General features: G+C 40.6%; 2 protein-coding genes across 14 annotated transcripts in view; one reads left to right on the top strand and one right to left on the bottom strand.

The window, feature by feature from the left end:
- The window catches only part of LOC119504473 (sushi domain-containing protein 6-like), a 41,968-nt gene that overhangs the window by 10,564 nt on the left and 10,753 nt on the right, over positions 1-20,651 (top strand). The window contains exon 2 of the mRNA XM_037796563.1: positions 14,858-14,959. The gene's annotated coding sequence lies outside the window, so the exon portion shown is untranslated. The remainder of the gene's footprint in view (positions 1-14,857; positions 14,960-20,651) is intronic.
- The window catches only part of fsip1 (fibrous sheath interacting protein 1), a 33,171-nt gene that overhangs the window by 10,151 nt on the left and 2,369 nt on the right, over positions 1-20,651 (bottom strand). For 4 of the 13 annotated variants that reach the window (XM_037796578.1, XM_037796576.1, XM_037796574.1 and 1 more), the window contains exons 7-10: positions 19,962-20,101; positions 19,610-19,729; positions 16,478-16,639; positions 1,881-2,033 (exon numbers count right to left, since the gene is read on the bottom strand). In XM_037796578.1, coding sequence (XP_037652506.1) covers positions 1,881-2,033; positions 16,478-16,639; positions 19,610-19,729; positions 19,962-20,101 — 575 coding nt within the window. Of the gene's footprint in view, positions 1-484; positions 577-1,880; positions 2,034-15,153; positions 15,823-16,477; positions 16,640-19,609; positions 19,730-19,961; positions 20,102-20,651 lie in introns of those variants that run through there. The other 9 variants (XM_037796573.1, XM_037796569.1, XM_037796568.1 and 6 more) reach the window with 3 other exon arrangements.

Genomic DNA, 20,651 nt, shown 5'->3' on the forward strand with positions numbered 1-20,651 from the left:
TAAGAGACTGCGGTTTTGATGTTTTGTGATCATAATGAGAGAACTGCTTCCTCAAACGGAGCTTGGCTTAATTAGCAAAAAATTCCACTTGTGTCTCCTTAATTAAGCCAGGAATAGGTTGGGGTTGCATGGCATGGTGCCTTGTTTGATGTAAGGGCGTGGTTGCTGCTTCATGTTTTTATTACCTCACTGTTTGTGAGCATCTTTTATGTTTAAATTAGGCATCTATGCATCATGTTGTGGTTCATCACTGTGAGAACTGATGTGTCGGTAAAGTTAAGTCAACACATTTAAATTTGTATTCCATCGACAGCAGCTCTGTGAAGAATCTAACCGGTAGTTTGTTGTGCAAGACCGGGAGAAGCTACCCCATTCGAACAATGACAAAGTCAAACCACTAAATCTATCTCAAATGTTTTCCTTTTCTCTCGCACAAAATTTAAAGTCATAAATGTCAGAGAAAGCAGAAATCAGAGCTATCCACCTTTTGTTCTTGGTACATTCTTCTGTTGTGCCTTTAGCTACAGGGTTTGGGGAGAGGATGACACTTCTTTGGTTGTAACTCTGCAGAGGCTCCTAAAAGCAGACAGAGCTCAATGGTTTCTAGGAAACACTGCGGAGGGCGGACATCGAATCTAAGCGAAGAATGCTCGAGAGCAATGAAACACGGTAGACGACAAAAGGCTATCGGAGGAATAAACGTCCGTCTTTGCCCTCGGATCAAACCCGTGTACAAAAGCAAAGCAGAGGAAGATATTTAACTCCTCACTCAAAACATACATTTTACTCAAAACATACATTTTACACAAAACGTTAAAGTAAGTGTGTTAGTGATTCAAAGAGAGAGAAGAAAAATGGAGAAAAACAGGAAAATATATGGGCCTGCAGAGACATGAATATTGCATGCAATTTCATTGTCCCCCTGTGAGAATGACAGAATGAGCTGTGCACTTGTAATAATTTGTCACACACGTCTACAGAAAGAAGCACTGAGTACTGTTAAAACCATAGAAATAGGATATGAGTAGAACGGACATTCCCATTCAAATCAACGTATCAGGATGGTCAGAGTGGCGGCCATTTTTATGTGTACCGTTGCCATTGCAACCGTTGTAGCGGGTTGACTTCCGTCTAAACTAAACAGACTTCCGGCAAGTCGCAGACTCACTGAGGTGAGCTTTGACTAACAAGCAGTGGAGTAATGTTAGTAACGTTAGAACAGAGAGTAGGGCTGGGTATCGGTACTCGATACATTTAAGGTATTGGCCGAAATAACCCAGTACCAAGTGATATCAAAACTTCTCCAGTCAAACAATACCTGCAATCGATCATTTTTGTGCCCAGATCTAGAACAAAATGACTATTTGTATGGTTTTGCTTGCAGCCGATCACCACAAGCATTGTTCAATTTAATGCGACGTGTGATTGGCCCACTACCACATTGGTATTGGTATCACTTTAAGGGTACTGGTATTGGTACCGGCATCGTCATTTTTTAAACGATACTCATCCCTAATAGAGTGTCAGAGTAAATGAGTAAAATTTAACAACTCAATGCTTCATTGACACACTTGTAACAGTGTAGGAAAACATATTGCTAACACCAGGGACAAGTTTGTTTGGCTAATTTTATGTAACCAGTGTAGTATTAAAGCATGGTGGAATTATCAAGCTAACTAGCTATCTAGCAATAACAACAAACAACAATTTCTTTTGTACAAGTCAAATGACCGGGGAAAACAGTTCAATGTCCGCTCTACTTTTATTCCATTTCTATGGTTATAATGCATACACAGAGTGAAGGGATGTAGCCTAAGTACTCGTGTGAATTTGAGCATGTGTTGCGAGTGTGTGAACGAACATAGCTGCTTTGAACTCACAGTCATCTCTTGGCCCTGGCCCAGGGTCTCCAGCTGCTGTTGGATCTCTTGGAGCCGCCTCTCCTGCCCTCTCCTCTCCTTTATATCCTGCAGGACCTTCTCTCCTGGCTGCGGGTCCCCATCCCACTTCCAGCTAACCTCCGAGCCACGGCCCTGACACACAACAGACACGACTGGTTCTCACAGGGAGCAAACATCTCATCTCAAATGTGGACATGCTCGGGTTAGCTCTCCTGGAGCTGCACTCACAGCTTATGGCTTTCACTGGGAAACATTTAAATAGGGATCAAAGTCATATAACAGTTCATCGCAATTAATTTGAGTGAAAGTTTTCCATTTCTCCAAGACTTATGAGTTACAGTATCTCTGTTAAAATGTCATCATTGTGGCGTGTTCTAAAGATGTAGAGATGAACAACAATCTTTCTCTCCTGCGCTGAGAAAACCCAATACTTATAGCTATAGCTACAGTCCAACATAAATCACACATTTATGGCATCCACGTGTACTGGGCTGACACAATGGTCTGCAAGCTGTATCCAAGGCAAATTTTGAAAATGGGTCAGGAGGAAATGGGAGAGTCGTGTCTGGAGGACCATCCACAGACAGCTGATAAGCGAGAGGCTTGTCCTTCTGACCACAGGATGGATCTATTTCATTTGGGCTCGGTCACAGAGAGAGCGAACAATTCACAGTAAATTCATCAGATTCAAATAACCCATTTAAATGTCAGATCTATCACAGATATTTAAACAAAATGCTGTGCTACAACGAAGGAAATAGCTTCTGCAGACGTAGTGTTATGAACAGTAGGTGCTGAAAAGCGAGCGCATTTGTGGCTGTTCATATCCTTCCCCACCCCACCCACAATTTATTTCTTTATGAGCAAGGATGGAAAAACATGACAAAATTAACAATACCGACTGACTGACCAGTAAATGACCTGTGGTACGGTCATACTTTGACCTCTAAAAATACACAGCTACTCTATAAAAGCAGCAGCTAGGTTTAAAAAATGGTCGGGTCTGAGAGGATGCTGCCAACCGCAGGGCTGTTTTGGAGTGTCAGTCCAGCGCCATGTGGTTGAAATCTCCATCTCTCTCGGTTAGTCTGGATGCCAGGCAGGCGTATGTATGATCTAATAATGTTGAAATTGATGGATATTTCATAAAATGTCGACATCTCAATGGGGACTTGCATACAGCGAAATGGTAGGTTACCGGAGACAGCGGGGCCCAGCAGAAATTGTGAACTTAAACTCTGAGTTACTAAATCTATTTTGACACATTTATGATAGGATGTAATCTTAGTTAAACCCTGAATAGGAGGGGAGTTCAGTTAGTGGAGCCAGTACGTTGAGAAGAAGAATGAATGCTTCTTCACTTGTTAATAAGCAAAACAGACATGCCTACTGGACTAATACCACATTTTGTATTTACACAGATTTTAGGCTTAACTTTAATATTTAAATCTTGGCAAAAACAAGGCGATTTTTCCCAAGTGTGTGTGGCCTCACCTACCAGTGCCCTCTGTCTCCCTATAGGGAAATAATGACAGCTTCTATCTGAAGCCTCTTTTAAGTGGTCGTTACTAGAGCCCTTCAGTTAAGACTCCCTCATTCAGACTACAAAAGCCAGGACCACGACGGGATCAGACTCCTGTCATGCACCAGAGTGAGAAACGCGGCGTTCCAACCAGGAAAAATAAAAATTAAAGTCTAGCTTTTCCACCGTCCTCACACCACTAAATGCACGTTTCTAAAAAAGCCCAAATCTTTGGGAGAAACTGTTTATTTAATTTGGAAACGACAGCTGCCCTACTTTTCAAGAACTAGACTGCAAACTTTAAGATTGTCTGCGAGGCTTAGCAATGATAAAGCTATCACTGACCACAGTTTGAATGCATTTGGCGTGTACAGTATGTCACATATTTTCTTACTAAACCAAATCTCTGTGGCTAAATTAACACCATGAGTGTAAGGGGAAAGCCCACAGTCTCTTTATATAAACTTCATTGATTTGACCTTAATTACAGCAAAGATAGATGGTCCACAAATTACACATCATCTTTCCTGGCTTTCAATTTCTCCTTACTGTATCTCTGCCTTGTATTAGCTTAGTTACAACAAAGAAAAATCAAGTGCTCTTCAATATGATAATTATAATATTCCAATTCTACAAACTAAATTAGCAATATCTTATTTTTATTCCAATGAATTAAAACAAGACTAAGGAGTTCTGTGAGGCTGTAACAGTGGACAACCTCCCAGTCTGAGAAGTGAAGCCAATGCAGAAGTGCCTTAAACTTGCATTCTTTCTAATGGCCAGCAGGGGGCGACTTCTCTGGTTGCAAAAAGAAGTCTGATTGTATAGAAGTCTATGAGAAAATGACCCTATGTCTCACTTGATTTATTACCCCAGTAAACATTGTAAACGTGAGTTTATGGTCTCAATCGCTAGTTTCAAGTCTTCTTCAATACAGCATGATGTTCATTTAGTAAATTATGGTCCCATTTAGAGTCAAATAGACCATAAAGCAGGATATGCTTTAGGGCATGGCTACCTTGTGATTGACAGGTCGCTACCACGGCGTTGTCTGGTCTGGGTGTTGTCCGTGTTTTCGTCTTACAACTTTAACCCTTTCACAGTGTATTTCAGTTCATTACAGTTAATTGTAACATTTTGGTCGCCTAAAAATGTCTTAACCAGCGTTCGGTTGTACTTAGCTCCACCCTTTCGTGTCACTTTTGGTTGCAAAAAATCAAGATGGCGACAGCCAAAAACCAAGACGTAGACGGCCAAAATGCCGCACTTGAGGCTTAAAACCGTAATCCACAAACCAATGGGTGATGTCAGGTGACTACGTCCACTTGTTATATACAGTCTATGGGCTGTACTTAGGCTCAGCGGTGCTTTCTGCTAACTGCTAACATCAACATGCTAACATGCTCATGATGACAACATTCAGCAGGTGTACCATATTCTAGTTTAGCGTGCTAGTATGCTAACATTTGGTAATTACAGCTGATACTGATGGGAATGTCATTAGTTTTAAAGGTATTTGGTCATAAACCAAAGTATATTTTGACCTGAAAAGTTACAGGATCACAAAAGTGACTATGATTTATCCTCAGGGGAACAAGAATGTCTCCAACAAATTGGTTGGCAATCCATCCAATAACTGAGATATTTCACCACCAATGTCAGTCTCATGATGGCGCAGAGAAAAAGTCAGAAGATCACCAAAGTCAGTAGACTTCAATGTCTATAAACCACAAATATCTACCAAATTTACTAATCTAACCCAGTAGATGTGGAGATATTTTACATGATAAGTGAAAACTTGGACCTGTTGGTGGTGCTGTAGGAAAAGTCAGGCCATTAGGATTTATTCTCTGGGAACCGGGAATGTCACAAATTTTCATGGCAATCCATCTAATAGTTGTTGAGATATTTCCGTTTGGACCAAAGAGGCGGACCGACCGACTGACCGACATTGCCAACCCTACATCCCAAGCTGCCAGCATGGCTAAAAAGAAATCACAACAAAAGTAAACCGTATTATTTCAGAGTCATGTAAGGTTCATCTACACATGTTAGTTCTAATGTTTGAAATATAAAATGCCAAGATAAAACAGATTTGATATCGTTGGCAACCTTCTAATACTGCATGTGAATGTGTACTTGCTTTGACAACTGACAATTGAAAGCTGTATGAGATCATATGTGTTAACCTGACGCAGGGTTCATTTTCTGTTTTATGGAAGACTCGTAGAACTTATTTGCAGGACTTTGTCCACAGTGTTTCTAAATATATAATTGATTAAGCAGTCATAATAAATTAGTGCAACAAGTTTAGATCCATTTCCAAGGCATTGGCGAGAATAAACAGTAGATTAGTCTCTGATCTTGTGCCAGTCAAATTATAGTAATGAGTCACTTCTTGGAGAAGACTAAATGTTTCTTGACCTTAAAATACTCCAGTGATTGTTCTAGTGCATTACGGTATTTGTGCTTCTGGAATGTGTGATAGCTTTAACTTAATATGAGGTTAGACTGGGTGACTTCCAAAGGGAGAGACCAGCTTATCTGAACATCAGCAAAATGCTGGTAATTGGCCCTCGTCCTAGTAGCCACTTGACATTCTGTTGAAGATCTCCAATAATCACATCACCTATCTGGGTCACAAAACCGCTGGGAGGCCACAATGATGTTTTGTTTCAGTATGAAAAACATGTCAAACATAATTATCTTTTTAGGAGAAAAGTATGTCAGCCTATATTGATGAAATACTAAATGAACGCCCTGCACTTTGATGTTACATTAGTGTCACGAGTTGATATAAAGTGCAGCATTGTCAATATTACGCAGACTGCCAAGTGCGCCTAGAATGCGGAATGAATGTTAATTAAAACAGGAAAAGGTCATTCGTGCGTGATATGACAACGCCTGAGAAGCTGTCCTTGTTTCACCTTATGGTTCAGATTTCGCTTTCCCACAATATGGGGGGAAAAAAGATCGGTTAGCCAATTGCTGTGAGCAAAACCATCATTAGTAGATCATTTTGTATCAGATAACTTTAATGAAGCACACATTTCGCATTCATTAAGTGGTTATTGATATCCTCTGATCAATTGTATGATTGCAAATAGAGTCAATACATTCCATCCAATGGTTGTCATGGTGTGAAACAGCTGCAGCGGTTGATGGATGATCCAAAGTGATGAAATAGGAAAAATTGCGTGGATTATTTTATGTTTATAATCTTGGATGCCTCACACTCGGCAATAGTGAACATATAATTATATCATGTCAGTCATATAAGTTTTGTTAGATAGTGGAGGGAGCCATTGGGATTGATAGCCTGGAGCTTCTTCTCTGCTCCAATGTGGGTTGCATCTATGCTACGATTTGCCAAATATAACAGCTGGATCGTTTCATGCGACGTATTCTCAGACACATCAGGAAAACAAGACAAGAAAACAAGACAAATGATTAGGTCACCCTTATGTAGAAGTGTCCTGCTGCAATACGTGTATTGTATACATGGAAAGAGGGTGTGTCAGCCCACTGTTTGCTTCAGGTTCCTTCTTCTATCAGGCATTTAGGTGGACCAAGAACTGCTGAGAGAGCTTGATTACCTTATTCACACACTCCAGACAAGCTAAACAGGGACAGCATGCTCTGAGGCAGCTAATCCAAGGAAGTGTCAACACCGAAATCATCAACGCTACCGCTTACTCCAAACAAACTAATTCGAAAAACGTGTGGTTTTTTCAACCAAGTTCTTCATGCATTTTTCAAACTAGCTAAAATTGATAAAAAAAAAAAATAGACGGACAAGCTTTCATAAGATGGAAAATAGAGACTTCTCTGCAATTCTTTTTTTTTTTGCAAAGATGATGCAAAGAGTTGCATAATTCAAACAAAGGAAAAAACACTCCATGGAGATTTCCTCGAAAAACACTTATGTTATGTGGACGCTAGCCAGCATTTCAAACAGCAGTTTGTTTTAGCATGCAGTAGCTACTAAATGGCTCATTAGCCTCGACTCTGGGGGGGTCACATTAATTCACTCAGTCGTTAAAAAACAGGCTACACATATAATGAAAACGGGATGTTTTGTTATACATGTTTTATTTGTTTATTTGGTAATCTAATGCAATCCAGTACAACCCTGCAATAATTCCTTTCTTTTTAAAGAGCATAACTGAGCTACTAATTGAAATCTACAATTTACTGTAGTCATTTTGTATTTAGTGGTAGTGTAGTGTTATATTGGACTGCATTACTTTGAAAATCCACTCTATTTACATTAGAGAACAGAATGCACTTTTCACTATATTGCAGTACAGTATGTGTCAACAAAAACTGAACATTATAAGTTTCACAAACTGGGCTTTTGTGGATTTAATTAGATTATTGGTAACTTAAGTGTAATTTCTTATAGTAGGACTTTCTAGAAACTGATTCCTATTGACTGGAAAATATACGCCCTTGTGTTTGCGGACAATACGTCTTGTTAACGACCCTTGTCTACACATTGCAAAGGGACAGTGCTGGTATGATGAAAAGGAGCCAGCCATACTGACTCACACCGGGAAGTCTGGTGTTGTTCAGAATAGCACGCTCCTCTCTTTCTCTCTGTTTCTCTCCCTCTGATTCTCTGCGAATCTGAAGTATAGTAGGAGCTCTGGCTGTGCCACGTGGACCCAGGCTACCTGCCAAGGCCTGTCCACATGCCTCGCCACGAGCACTCCCTGTGAGAGCTCGGGAGTAAAAGCTGTTCGGAAGCTATGGCTGAGAGTCTCTTGATTTCACTCTTATTCCCGTATTTCTTTCTCTGTCTCTCAGACTGACATTTTGCCCAGCTATGACTTTCATCTGTAACATCTGCCAAGTTCTGAGACAGAGGTGCTGAAACACAGATGTCTGCCATACACGTTATATACCTACGTGCATGCTGACACAAGCAAGGTAATGCAAGGTAAAGTAAGGTAATGCAAATGGTTTTGATCCTGCACCATTCCCTTTGTTCAAAGGGATAGTTCGAAGTGGGTGTGTTTAGAAGTGGGGTTGTATGAGGTACCTATCCATAGTCAGTGTATTACCTACAGTATATGATGTTCAGCACGCTCCCAGTTTGGAGAAGCAGACAGGAGTTACCGCACGGAAGCAAAGCAATGTACTGCTGTGGACAGGGCCGGCGGTAAAATGTATTTTAGCCACCTAAAAGAATATCCTTTAAGTATAAGCTATATTTAAAATATTTTCCGATGGGAAACTGAACTGAATCTATACTGTTTTTGTTAGATAAGTTTAACTTTCAGTTCAGTTCTCCGTCGGAAAGGGCTGTATGTCTGTCTTTTTTTAGGTTAAGCGGTAAGGCGGACCAAATAAAAAAAAAAAATAAAAAATTAAATAAGTTGCTGAGGGGCATGTACTAAGGAGCGAATTCAATACTTTTTCATCTCGAGAGCTGACACTTCTATGCAGGGAATCGCGGACTTTGATCGTTTTTTCACGTTGACTCTGCACTGACCTACTATACGCACAAATCCTGTCACTTTGCGGACTTTATTTAGCATATTCTGTATGTTCTCTTCGGCCCACGTCGGACAAACACCGGACTTCTGCAGAAGTCCAGGTCAGTCCTCTCTCACTTATGTTAACCTGTCGTTTACCTGTGTCAATTTCACCCCGCACAGGCAGCCTGCATTTTGGTTCGCTTGGAAGAACACCCCTCGCAAGCGGTTGTTTTGGTCCACACCAGAGTACGATTACTGTGTTCACAAACGCCCAAATGAACCGCACCAGAGTACAATTCAAGCAGACTAAATGTTAGCTTGTGACAGCGCCCTAAGCTGGCTAAAATATTTTTTTCTGCAAGCCCCGTCCACAGCACTATATTGCTTTGCTTTCGTGCTGGTACTCCTGTCTGTTTCTCTAAGCTGCAGGCACGCCATTCGTCATCTACTGTAGGTAATACACTGACTATGGATAAGTACCTCATACAACCCAACTTCAAAACACCTGTACTCTCCCTTTAACACTGTAATTCTTTCCTCTCCCTCCTCAGTCAGAAGAAGTCAGTCCTCAGATCGATCTAAGAGGGGTTGTATATCACAATCTTAAAAGTGTCCCAGATATGAAATCTGTTTGCATCTGAGTCGTCTTTTCCTCCTCCAGAGATCATGTTTTTACGTCAGTGTTTTGGATCTCTGTTAGATGAGTTGGTGATTGCTGAACATTCCTGAAGTATTAGAAGATTCACTTGTGGGTCATCTGGACTTTGTACTTTTTTTTGTTTTCAGACCTGAGGGTGGTCTGGAGCAATCACTGTTGCACAGATCAAAACCTTCTGGTGCATCCTACAATCAGAAAAGCATGTTGAATGTGATTCTGGGTTAAAATATTCACACCACCTGTGTGTTCTTAGTATCTCAGCAGAATCCAAAGAGCAATCCAAGGTCAAAAAACATTCGATCTATTTGAAGTTTTCACTGCTTGGATTGTGGAATAAAATCTTGCATCTGTGATCCTTCCAAATCATTGTACATACTTCACAGTCTCAGGCTTTTACTGTGGCTGAGAGACCTCCGCCCGGCATCACTTCACTACTAATATAATGTCATTTAAGTGTTTGCCAAATAGTGACAGAAAAAATAAATTTGAGCAAAGAGCTTAAGAAGCAGACCATGTTGAATATTTATCAAAAGCATCTGGAGGGTAAAACATCCAAGCATCTTTCTGCACTTTTTGTCACCCAGTGACACATGCTGTGTCAGGCATCTGACCTACATTTCAGCTTGTGTACAATGAGGTAGTGCTTTTTCAATGGTGAGAGAAATAATATTGGGACAACAGCATTGTTGCGATGCTTGAAAGAATAGTTTGCAGCTAACAGCTAGCCTGGCTGTGACCAAAACCACAACATTATACACAGCGTATAAACAGCACAACTTTACAAAGACATTTTGCATGTCATGAGGAGACATTTTAGGCTTTCTGTGTGTCATTTGTACGCCACTTTTCGTGTGTCATTTGTACACTTACTTAAGTTTAGGCAACAAAAAGTTATGGTTGGGCTTAAAATAAGTACGTAAACTAAGGAAAATACCTACGGAAACAATGTTACATAAGTATTCAAAACATGTCACAAATGTCACTAAAAAACATGTGACAAACGTCACTGACGTAACTTACAAAACTTGAAAGCTTTTCATTTTACGCCAATAGCTCTAAGCGTAGCATTTTTACGCGGAGGCGTTTACATTGCAGTGATTACAAGTACAGACTACATGGCGTACAAATGACACGACAAAAGCAAGAAAAAAATTGTTATTGCACGCTAAATGCTTTGCGCATTATCGTGTCATACATACTCCTTTTTGGGCTAACGGGCTGCGTTTTTACACTTCAGTTTTTGTATGAATTAAACAAATAAGATATAATGTGGTAATGAGCTTGAAAGTGTGTTTAAACAGAAGGCGTAGTACATTTTTGCCTCGCATCTTTCGCACAGATCTGTATACTTGACTTTGAGTAGTTTGTGCAGTCCTTGTTGATTCGTCCCAAACAATGTATACTGTCCAGATGTTAGCTGTAAGCTAATCGCATCTTTCCATTGACTTAATATGTGACCGAGCCACCTTTTAAAAGTTGCCTCACGTTTTTTTTTCTCAAAATGTCGAACTATTCCCTTAAAATATGGTGTTCTCTGCCATGTATTAAAACACAAAGCACAGTGGGCTGTGATAATATCCTAAAATGCTTTAATGGTCTTTAATTTGGATCATAGAGGAGACTGGCGAATATTTTAAGCGTTGTTTATTGTTAGCGGATGATTTTGTGACTGAATAATCCAACATGGAGCGTGATAATGAGTGTAACAGTCAAAAGTTAGATCTCAACCATAACGGGGGAAAAAAATCTCTCTAAACCACTTAACACAACTGCTTCTGTGGATAACACCAATGGGAGAGGCGTTTATAAGAAGACAATAAACTGGGTCTCATGGGAATTATAGGGTGGGGAAGGGTGTGGAGACTATTCTTTTAGCCAAGTTAACCTTGTGAAAAGCCCCAAGCGTGCCACATGACAAACCTGACATCTCAGTTCTCACCATGCAGCTGCAAAGCCAGACTCCTGTAGAATATGTAAGCCACAATGGCTGCAAAGATATTACACTTTTCATATTAGCATACACTTAAATTCCAAAGTTTTCATGATAATACACTATAATAATCCATTTACTGGCAAGTTTGCCAGTGTGTTGAATACTGGAGCCAAACTTCAGCCACTGGTAAGGAACAAAACAGTCACATCCTTTTCTGTTGTGAATTAGCATATTTCCAATATTTCAGCAGGGATATGATCATCTTCCAGACAGGACAGTTTCTTCCTTAGCACAAAGGACAAGATGTCTTTTTGTGTCTTCCTGCTGTCATCACTACTGAAGAGAAATACATTATTCTATTAAAAATGACACTGCCTCCTTTTTTTCTTTTACTTTCTAGACGCCATGATGAAGGCCTATAGAGCTTCACAGTGAGGTTCTGTAAATGAAAATCTGGCAGAAGTACTACACTACCCACAATAAGTTAAACAGTGACATCTCTGATTGGTGGAGCCCGATGTTACCATGAAATGTGTACCGCATCAACGGACGGCTAGTGAGGGTAAGTCCTTGTACGCGCTCGTACGTGCTGCCCGATGGTCTGCTCCCGGATTTCAAACCGCACCAACATGGAGGCTCGTTTGGAAACTTTCTCTCATGTTATGACAATAGTTCACCGAAGTGTGTTTTTGAAAACATTTGAGGCGAGAATTGAAGCATGTAGATGCTGAATCTGTCTTTATTTTACTGTAGATCGACAACGGTTAGTTTAAACGTTTTTCCGGAGCAATGGTTTAGTAGTTCCTACACTGTTATAATATGTATAATTATGTACAGAGTCTTGTACCTTTGCCTTTTTTCCATTTTCCAATGTTTTTTTTTGCTCCGAATCAAATGATTTATGGTCACGATTAATCTCATAGCTGGTTGGCTTGGTTCCATGCTTAAAAATCTTTATATGAGGATTTTCTGAAAGGTCAACGGAGTAAATTAATGGGAATTCACTTTTGGAACCGGAGGCGTTACAAAAGTGTGCAGTCACTGTTTAGCTCTATATTAAATTAATACTATCTGTATCACATTTCTGAGCATTATGAATATGTTAAGGTCAGCTCGTATCCAGACTTTCTATCATGAATTCTAACTCAGCTTACACTTGACGCTATAAATTAAGAACTAACCTACACTTTTAGATGACTACAACGTGACCAAAGCTTTTCCACAGCTGTTTAATTATATGACCCGGACCCAATAAGATAAATTTGTAAACTATCTGCTGACCGCGTTGTGTTGGTCAAAAGGGCGTTTTCTGTCCAAAACTCTGCTCCCTCACTTAACATTCGCTGTAGTTAGAATCATGGGTGCTCATCAGCAACCACACAATGTGACTGAGTGACCTCATAGTCTTGTATCAAAATATAGCTAACCGATGCACAACAAAAACACAGCTGGAGTTACTATGCAAACACAGAGGGAGTTGAAGCCCTGCTGCTGATTAAGGGAGGTGATCCGATGCAATCAAATGCAGTGGGACAATGACCGAAAACCATATTGTATATTGACATTCATTAACTTCCATTGTAACCACACATTCAAAACACCCACATTTGAGAGAATGTAACTCTGACACACACAAACACCTATACACCCATGTCACCAAACACCCAACACCAGCTAATTCTCATGACAGAATCCCCCTCAGCTGGCTTCAAACCGTGGGCGGTGCAGGCATTACCACACAGCGGCACAGTAGGAGGGGTGTACTGTACGTTAATCCTATGTGCCAACAGATGTTATTAATGACAGAAAGGCTATTTCAGCTGAAAGCCTGAGAAAATGGGAGAAAGCAAAGAATGCAAAAGGAGCAATGCTGTCATAAGCACAACATTGACAGCATCCAAGGAAAACACTGTTGATTCCATTCAATCCAAATCATTAAAGGAGGGTTTATAGCTACTTGACCTTTTCCCTATCATTAGAAATCATCAAAAATGAACCAGAGGCGAAGAAAACAAGGCTTTGTCCCATCAAGACTTTCACCATGACTCACCGTGTAGTCATATACTGAGTGATACCATGCTTCTACAAATACTGATTCTGTGGTTTATGGCATTATGAGAGGGATTTTTCTGTGCTTTATCATTCAGTCAGTGCAGAATAATATGCACTTGCCACTAGGGAAGTAACAATAGCAGAAATTTAGTAGTCGATACCAATACCGGTGAAATTCCACGATTCTCAATACCAATTTGATACCATGGTAAAAAACAAAAGTAAAGCAATAAATCCCATGTACTTCAACATCCACTCCTCTAATACATTTGCATACTGGGTTTTGTTAGATAATCAAACAGGTCATAATTCCCTCTATTATCTATTTTACATTGTTGTGAAAACATCTCCTTCAAACAACTGGATTTATTCAAGTTTCTCACCAAAAACTACATTTTAAAAGATTACATTTGAAAACATCAGGACAACGGGACACAGTTAGTCTCGAGCCCTGACGGTACCTGCGGTACTGTAGAAATACAAGTACCTTTCCGTTTACAGAATTTTGGCATCGACTTGGTACCGAAGTATCGGTTCTTGTGACATCCCTACCTGCGACTGCACTGACTTATAGAAATGGACAGAGAGAAAAAAAATAGCTGGTCCCAGTGCGCTGATATGTGCTGTATCACAAAAATACGCAGGTCTAAAACCTATAATCCACAAATGACCACCTCTGTTTGAGACATTTTCACCTGTACAAAAATGTGCTAAGTATGCTTTCGTACACTTTTGTTCAAAAATGTATTACTACAATTATATGTTTGGCTGCAATATGTGAGCTATTGGTCTTCCTATCCAGTATACAGTACTGTATATGTGCTGTAGTAAGCCTTTCTGCCTATATATCTCCAAATGAAAGGGAAAGCATGGTTCCTTTTCTGGAGCTGGCACTCCTCTACCTCCACCAGCTCTGTAATTAGGTTCTGATGGGGGGACAGTATCCCGGTTGGTCCCGGGCCTCACAAGACTGCAGCCACCCTCGCAGGCTCAAGTAAAGGACCCGCTTAACCAGAGAGGCACTAAGGTGGCTGCACATGAATGCACCAGCTGCTTTTTACTCAGAATATCAATCACAACTTATTGGGAAAGGATCACAGATTCAAGCCTCGACTGATCCTTTATGAGCGAGTGCTCACTGGGGAGCGGTGAATAACTTCTTCTTCCATGTAATACGTGACAGATCCGACGTGGCCAGAAAACAAGAGACAACAGCAAACGTGGTCATCTGGGCCGTGATTTAATATCATGTGAGTTTCAGTGGTGTTGAAACAGATGATGTGATGATCTCTTTTGTGTATGTTGCAGATTTCCCTGGAATGAGCAAGCAAACAAACAGGTCCCTGAATTGCTGTCCAAATGGTTTCAGTATGAAAATCGGACTGGTGCAAGCTACTGCCGAGAAGAAAGGTAACCGCAAAACAAAGCATATTTACTTTTATGACCACCTTTAAGATTTACAGGCACTGATGTGGAATGAATGACTGGCCCTGAAAGACATTTATAGTCAGTGCAGTCTATCTTTAATGTATGCCACACCAGAAGGGATTAGGGTAGGGTAAGGTAACCTCTACTTTTTAAGAAATACAGGTGTGAGGTTCACCAACCTTTCACTTTTTATTTTATGAAAACACTAATATTTTCAATGTTTTGTCATCTGAAGATGAATCATCTGCGAACGGTTACTTGAGAGACAGAAGTTTTGTGTCATTGTTTAATTCAGATTTTACATCATTTGGATAGGAATGCCTGCATTAGCCATTTCAGCACTAATGGAGAGCAGATGATGGATGGATGATGGGGAATTTTACTTTCTAGAAAAACTCTTTTAACCAGGCACGATGATTAAAGGGTGGGAAGGGAGGGGAAATGGTTACACAAAGTAACACATCCAGCTGTCCAGTTATATCACAGTTTTGTACTAATTGGGCAAAATCAGCTACACAGAAAGCAGCGGGAAACTGGGAAATAATTAAGCCAGCAACATAAATATTCCAGACATTATGACATTGATCATGTGCTATTCCAGCACTGGGATTCAAGTACTGCAGTTTTTCCTCGTCTACATCCAGCAGTGGTAGTAGAAAAAGGCACCCTGGGTTCGCAAAACTGTGTTGTAAAGTTTTTATGACTTCAAAAAACACAATTTTCCACTGACAGGCTACGCAAATGATGAGCAATGCCATCTGGCCTTTTAAAATGCAGTGAGATAAGGTCCTGAGATGACTCACTGAGCTCACGTCTACGAGCGGGCCCAAACCCAGAACCAAGGCCTGGAAAAACAGTTATATGAAGATCTGTTAAGTTAGTTCTCCACTGTCTGATGTGGTAGTGATGTACAGATCATACTCTACACTCAGACAACGTACAGTATTTAAAGGGGAGCATTACGAGTTGGCACAATTTAAAATGTTTTAAATGTATACATGCAACTCAGGGAAGGGACAAAATATTAGAAATCACTAACAACAAAGAGTCCAAATGGGCAAAACATCACCAGGTATGAAAATTATGGACACATAAAATATTATAAATGCCCTAAATGTAGCACATTTTCCATTGCTTGTATGGAAAATAATAGTTATAATAATAAAACAAAGCAAAGGTCAAAGCAAAATCTTTACATTAAATTTACTAGGAGCAAACAATGCACAAGAGGCTTCATATGGAAACGTGGAAAAGTGGATGGAAAAGTGAAGCAACCCTCCGTTCCAAATCACAGCTGCTTACATAATACTGTTTTTCCCCACTTAGGAATAAGGGAGTGACTCCCTGAGGGTCAATAACAAAGGATTTTACAAGAGGGGTTGCCATCGATGCCATACAAAACTTAATTAATGACATTGCGTCAGTGCAGTTTTGGATGGTGTTTCTATATACACCCATTGCTGTTATAATGTGTAGACAGAAGTGCTGTTGGATACGTACCTGGGCCATGCTAAGGTGTGTGTATGAGCTTTGCACTGAGAGAAATTCCTCGACAGGAAGGAGAAGGCGAATTTTGGAGTCAATGTCAATCAGCCGCTGCAGGTCAGAGAGCTCCGGGGTGTAACCCTGGCCTGTCCGGACTGACACAGCCCACATGTCCTCCTGCAAGAGAATCACTGATGAATTAAGTCATGGCCCACTGGGTGCCTCATTTAGTAGCAATCTCAATAATAGGGGACTGATAAACACTATCTAATGCTTATTTAGCAACTTTGTGACAGTGATTTCTTGAACAGGGAAGAGGTACAAGTCTGACTCTCGCTCTTGGTATTCACTTCTGGATGATGAACAGGGCTGCTTCTAGTCAAATGCCAAAACTTTGACAATTACCCCCTCCTTCACGGTGACTGTTTGTCCCCGTGAGACTCTCCTTATGTCCCATGGGAAACAGTGTGAGCTCATCATAGCCCAGTGGTGAGATCAAATCTTGCAGTTAAGGTTTTAATGCCAAAAAGAAGATCACAATTCTGCAAAGGATGCAGCTGTGTGACCTCTGAGCACTCTTAGGGGGGAGCAGAAGAAAACTGGCAGAAGAAAACAGCAAACACAGGAGTCAACTAGGTGGAGCACCACGCAGAGCCAAAATTTAACAAATGAGATCAACAAATTCTCATGACAGTGATTTGTGTTTCATGTTTGCAGATCTATTCTGATCAAACTACTTTAATGTGTTTAACCATAACTTGGATGTGGCAGAATCATAGACTGTACATAAGAAGTGGACGTAGTCATCGTGACGTCACTCATTGGTTTGTGGACTGCCGTTTTGAAGCATCGAGTTTGGCGTTTTGTCCGTCGTCATCTTGGTTTTTTGCAACCAGAAGTGACACGAGAGGATGGAGCTAAATGCAACTGAATGCTGAATAAGGCATTTTTACGCAATCAAAAATGTTATAATTAACTTTCATGAACTAGAAAACACTGTGAAAGGGTTAAAGTTGTAAGACGAAAACATGGACAACTCCCAGAATTGTCAATCACAAGGTAGCCACGCCCTAAAGCATAACCTGCTTTATGGTCTATTTGACTCTAAATGGGACCATCATTTACTGAATTAACATCATGCTGTATTGAAGAAGACTTGAAACTAGCGATTGAGATCATAAACTCATGTTTACAATGTTTACTGAGGTAATAACTCAAGTGAGAAGTAGGGTCATTTTCTCATAGACTTCTATACAATCAGACTTCTTTTTGCAACCAGAGGAGTCTAAAGTCTGACGTGAATACAAAGGACAAACCGAGACCTGTCTGAAGTCTATATCCCAGACTTCAGACAGGTCTCGGTTTGTCCTTTGTATTCACGTGCACATCTTTGACCATTGCTTGAAAATGTGAGTTGTTAAACAGACATAACATAAAACTCTCAGACAGACAGAATGATAAAATTCCACCATCATTTTTACAATGGGACACAGGAAGTCATAGACGAGATGTAAAACACAGCCTTAGAGCAAAGTTATATTTGTACCCTTGGCCTTTACTCAGCACTACTCTGAATCGGTCCCACTGCACTGATGGTATAGTCATCTTAGCTAAGATGATATTAAATGAAACCAAGAAATAATTCTGAAAAACTTTTTTAGTCAAACAAATCAATTCCATCTTTAAATGAATAGTTCGACATTTTGGGACATACGGTTATTTTCTTTCTTGCCGAGAGTTGAATGAGAAGATTGATACCACTCATTTGTGGAAGAGTTGGATCAATCTTCTCATTGCCTCTCGACAAGAAATCAAATAAGCGTATTAGCCATGTCAAACTTTGCCTTTGATAAAGCAGGAGATTACATCCACTACTGCAGCACCAACATGTTCTGTGATGACGGACTGCTACTGATTTACTGCCTCGGGCTACCAGAACAACACAAAACCGTAGAACTTGTTAGGATGAGAGTCAGTAACATAAAAAAAAGTGTGTGAGGCAAACAGAGAGCGGCAGCGAGTGTTTGATGGGTGCCGGGGGATTCTGCCAAGAACTGACTGAAGTCCTCAGAACTAAAGACGCATCGCTGCCAAAGTCCTGGTGACATAAATTATGTGCTCGCTCCGTTATGACCATTCATAATAGCACGCCTCGCAATAACAGGAAGTCTTCCTCCCGCCAATAAAAAAAACCCAGAGCATCTGCGCTCCCCTCGGTTTGGTATCTGCCGCCACAATTACTGCGGTGTTGTTCTAAAAGTCAAGGCAAACATCATAAATAGAGCAGCAAGACATGAAAAACCTTGGCAAAGCTGTCCCACGGATGCAGAGCTGTCGGGGTCAAGCTAAATGAAACCGTATGTGAAAGGTAAGTATGTTCCCTCTCGCTTCCCAACATCCCATCTGACTTCAAACTGGCCTCACAGCTGCCAAAAGGGGCTATTAAAGCAAATTAAAACTTAAAATAAAAATCATTTGAAGTTAGGATGGTGCAGGTGGGTTCACAGTGAAATAGTCTACTGCTCCAGGTGCCCCGGCGTCTCAGCACACCCTCGAGTGCAACTGTAGCTTATATTAGGGCTATATGAAAGATCCTGGCCTCTGAATTTTGCAGAAACGCCAGAAAGGGAATTGTTGAATACGAGGATGAATCCATAACTTGCGGCATTCCATTTGAACTGCACATGGCACTTGACATCTGGTTCGTAATCTGAACTGCTTTGAGGAGTCCGAATCTTCTGCCCAGAGGCCGTCTGAGCTGCCAAGCAGTCATCAAAACATGGATGTCTGACCAATGTTACTCTGTGTGTGCAGTTCTGAGGGCCAGAGTCTGCTGGAGTTACTCAATGTGTTTAATAAATGGCCAAATGTTAGATAATGACACAGATTCCAACAAATTAGATCATGAAAGAAACATTTAATTAACGGCAAGATGAAAATGGCTGTGGCTAAACACTGGAAGCAATATTTGCTATGTTTTAAATTGAATAATTATTAGATCAAAACATTGGTAGCAGACGCAGTGGATGGGATCATCCGCTGCTCCCCATAACACTTCTAGACATGAGGGGGAAGTATTAAGGAACTTGAAAAAGAGCGACTCATCCTACAGCATATGTTGTCTGTTAGGGTGTCATGTCAGCCTACCTCGGTGTCTGCGCCTTTGGCACTGTCCTCTTCCTCTTCGTCTACGTCTCGAAGCAGCTCAGCCAGACGCTCTTTCTCTGCCTGAGTCAAAGGCACGTGATCCCCCTCGCCCCTTATTAGCTATCGCATTTGGAGAAAAAGAAAGAGAATGATCAGTATTCGTTCTTCATAATATCAAATCATTATTTGCACAATTCTTTTCAGCGGTGCCCTACTAGGCTTAAAATGTCTCTCTCTTGAACCAGAGATAAATATTTTCCTCACTGGAAAAACAAACAGTCGAGAGAATTGCTCTGAGCCGTGTGATATATACCCCGGCACTGCATTTGGCCCACTGTGAACTTTGACACACCTCAATGTTTCTCTTGACAAAGTCCTTCTGTTGTTTCTTGCCCTTGGAAGCTCCACAGTGGCTGCCTTCAAATTGCTCTTCCCCAGTCTCCTCGTGGCCCGGTTCAAATGATTCTGACGAGCTGTCTGGCCTCTCTTCACCTGTCAGGCAATAAGCCACACTTTAGATTCCAAAAGGTAAATATTGAAAAAGTAAGTAAAACCTCTAATAATAAGCATTAGCCAAATGATATTACAAAAACACAAAATTTCTATGAATTTCTAATCTTTCCACCATTAGTTCTTCTTCCATTATCTGATCCACATAAAGAGTGAAATATAAAAAAAATTGTAAATAAAAATTGACTATTCTAATGCTAGCCCTGCAAGGCTTCATAGTGGGTGTGAAGACTGAGTGATAACAAGCAGCCAACCTACCTAAATGTCTCTGAACAGAGCAACACAATGAATTCCTCACATTTTCCTTTTTCCCTAGGGGATCAATATCATAAAAGGCAATGATCAGGAAGTTTTTCATGGGTTGCAAAGCGGGTAAACTGTTATGCACTTCTGGAAAACTCAGTTAGTGTACTAGTGTCTGCACCGGGCTACCATGAAGGGGAAAAACAACAGCTATAAGTTCCCTGAGCTCATGGCACCATCAAGTGCACAATTTAGGCAGCACAACTGAGAACATAGATTTTAATATTCG

Source organism: Sebastes umbrosus, chromosome 16, assembly GCF_015220745.1.
Source record: "Sebastes umbrosus isolate fSebUmb1 chromosome 16, fSebUmb1.pri, whole genome shotgun sequence".
In the NCBI taxonomy this organism is placed as follows: Eukaryota; Metazoa; Chordata; class Actinopteri; order Perciformes; family Sebastidae; genus Sebastes; species Sebastes umbrosus.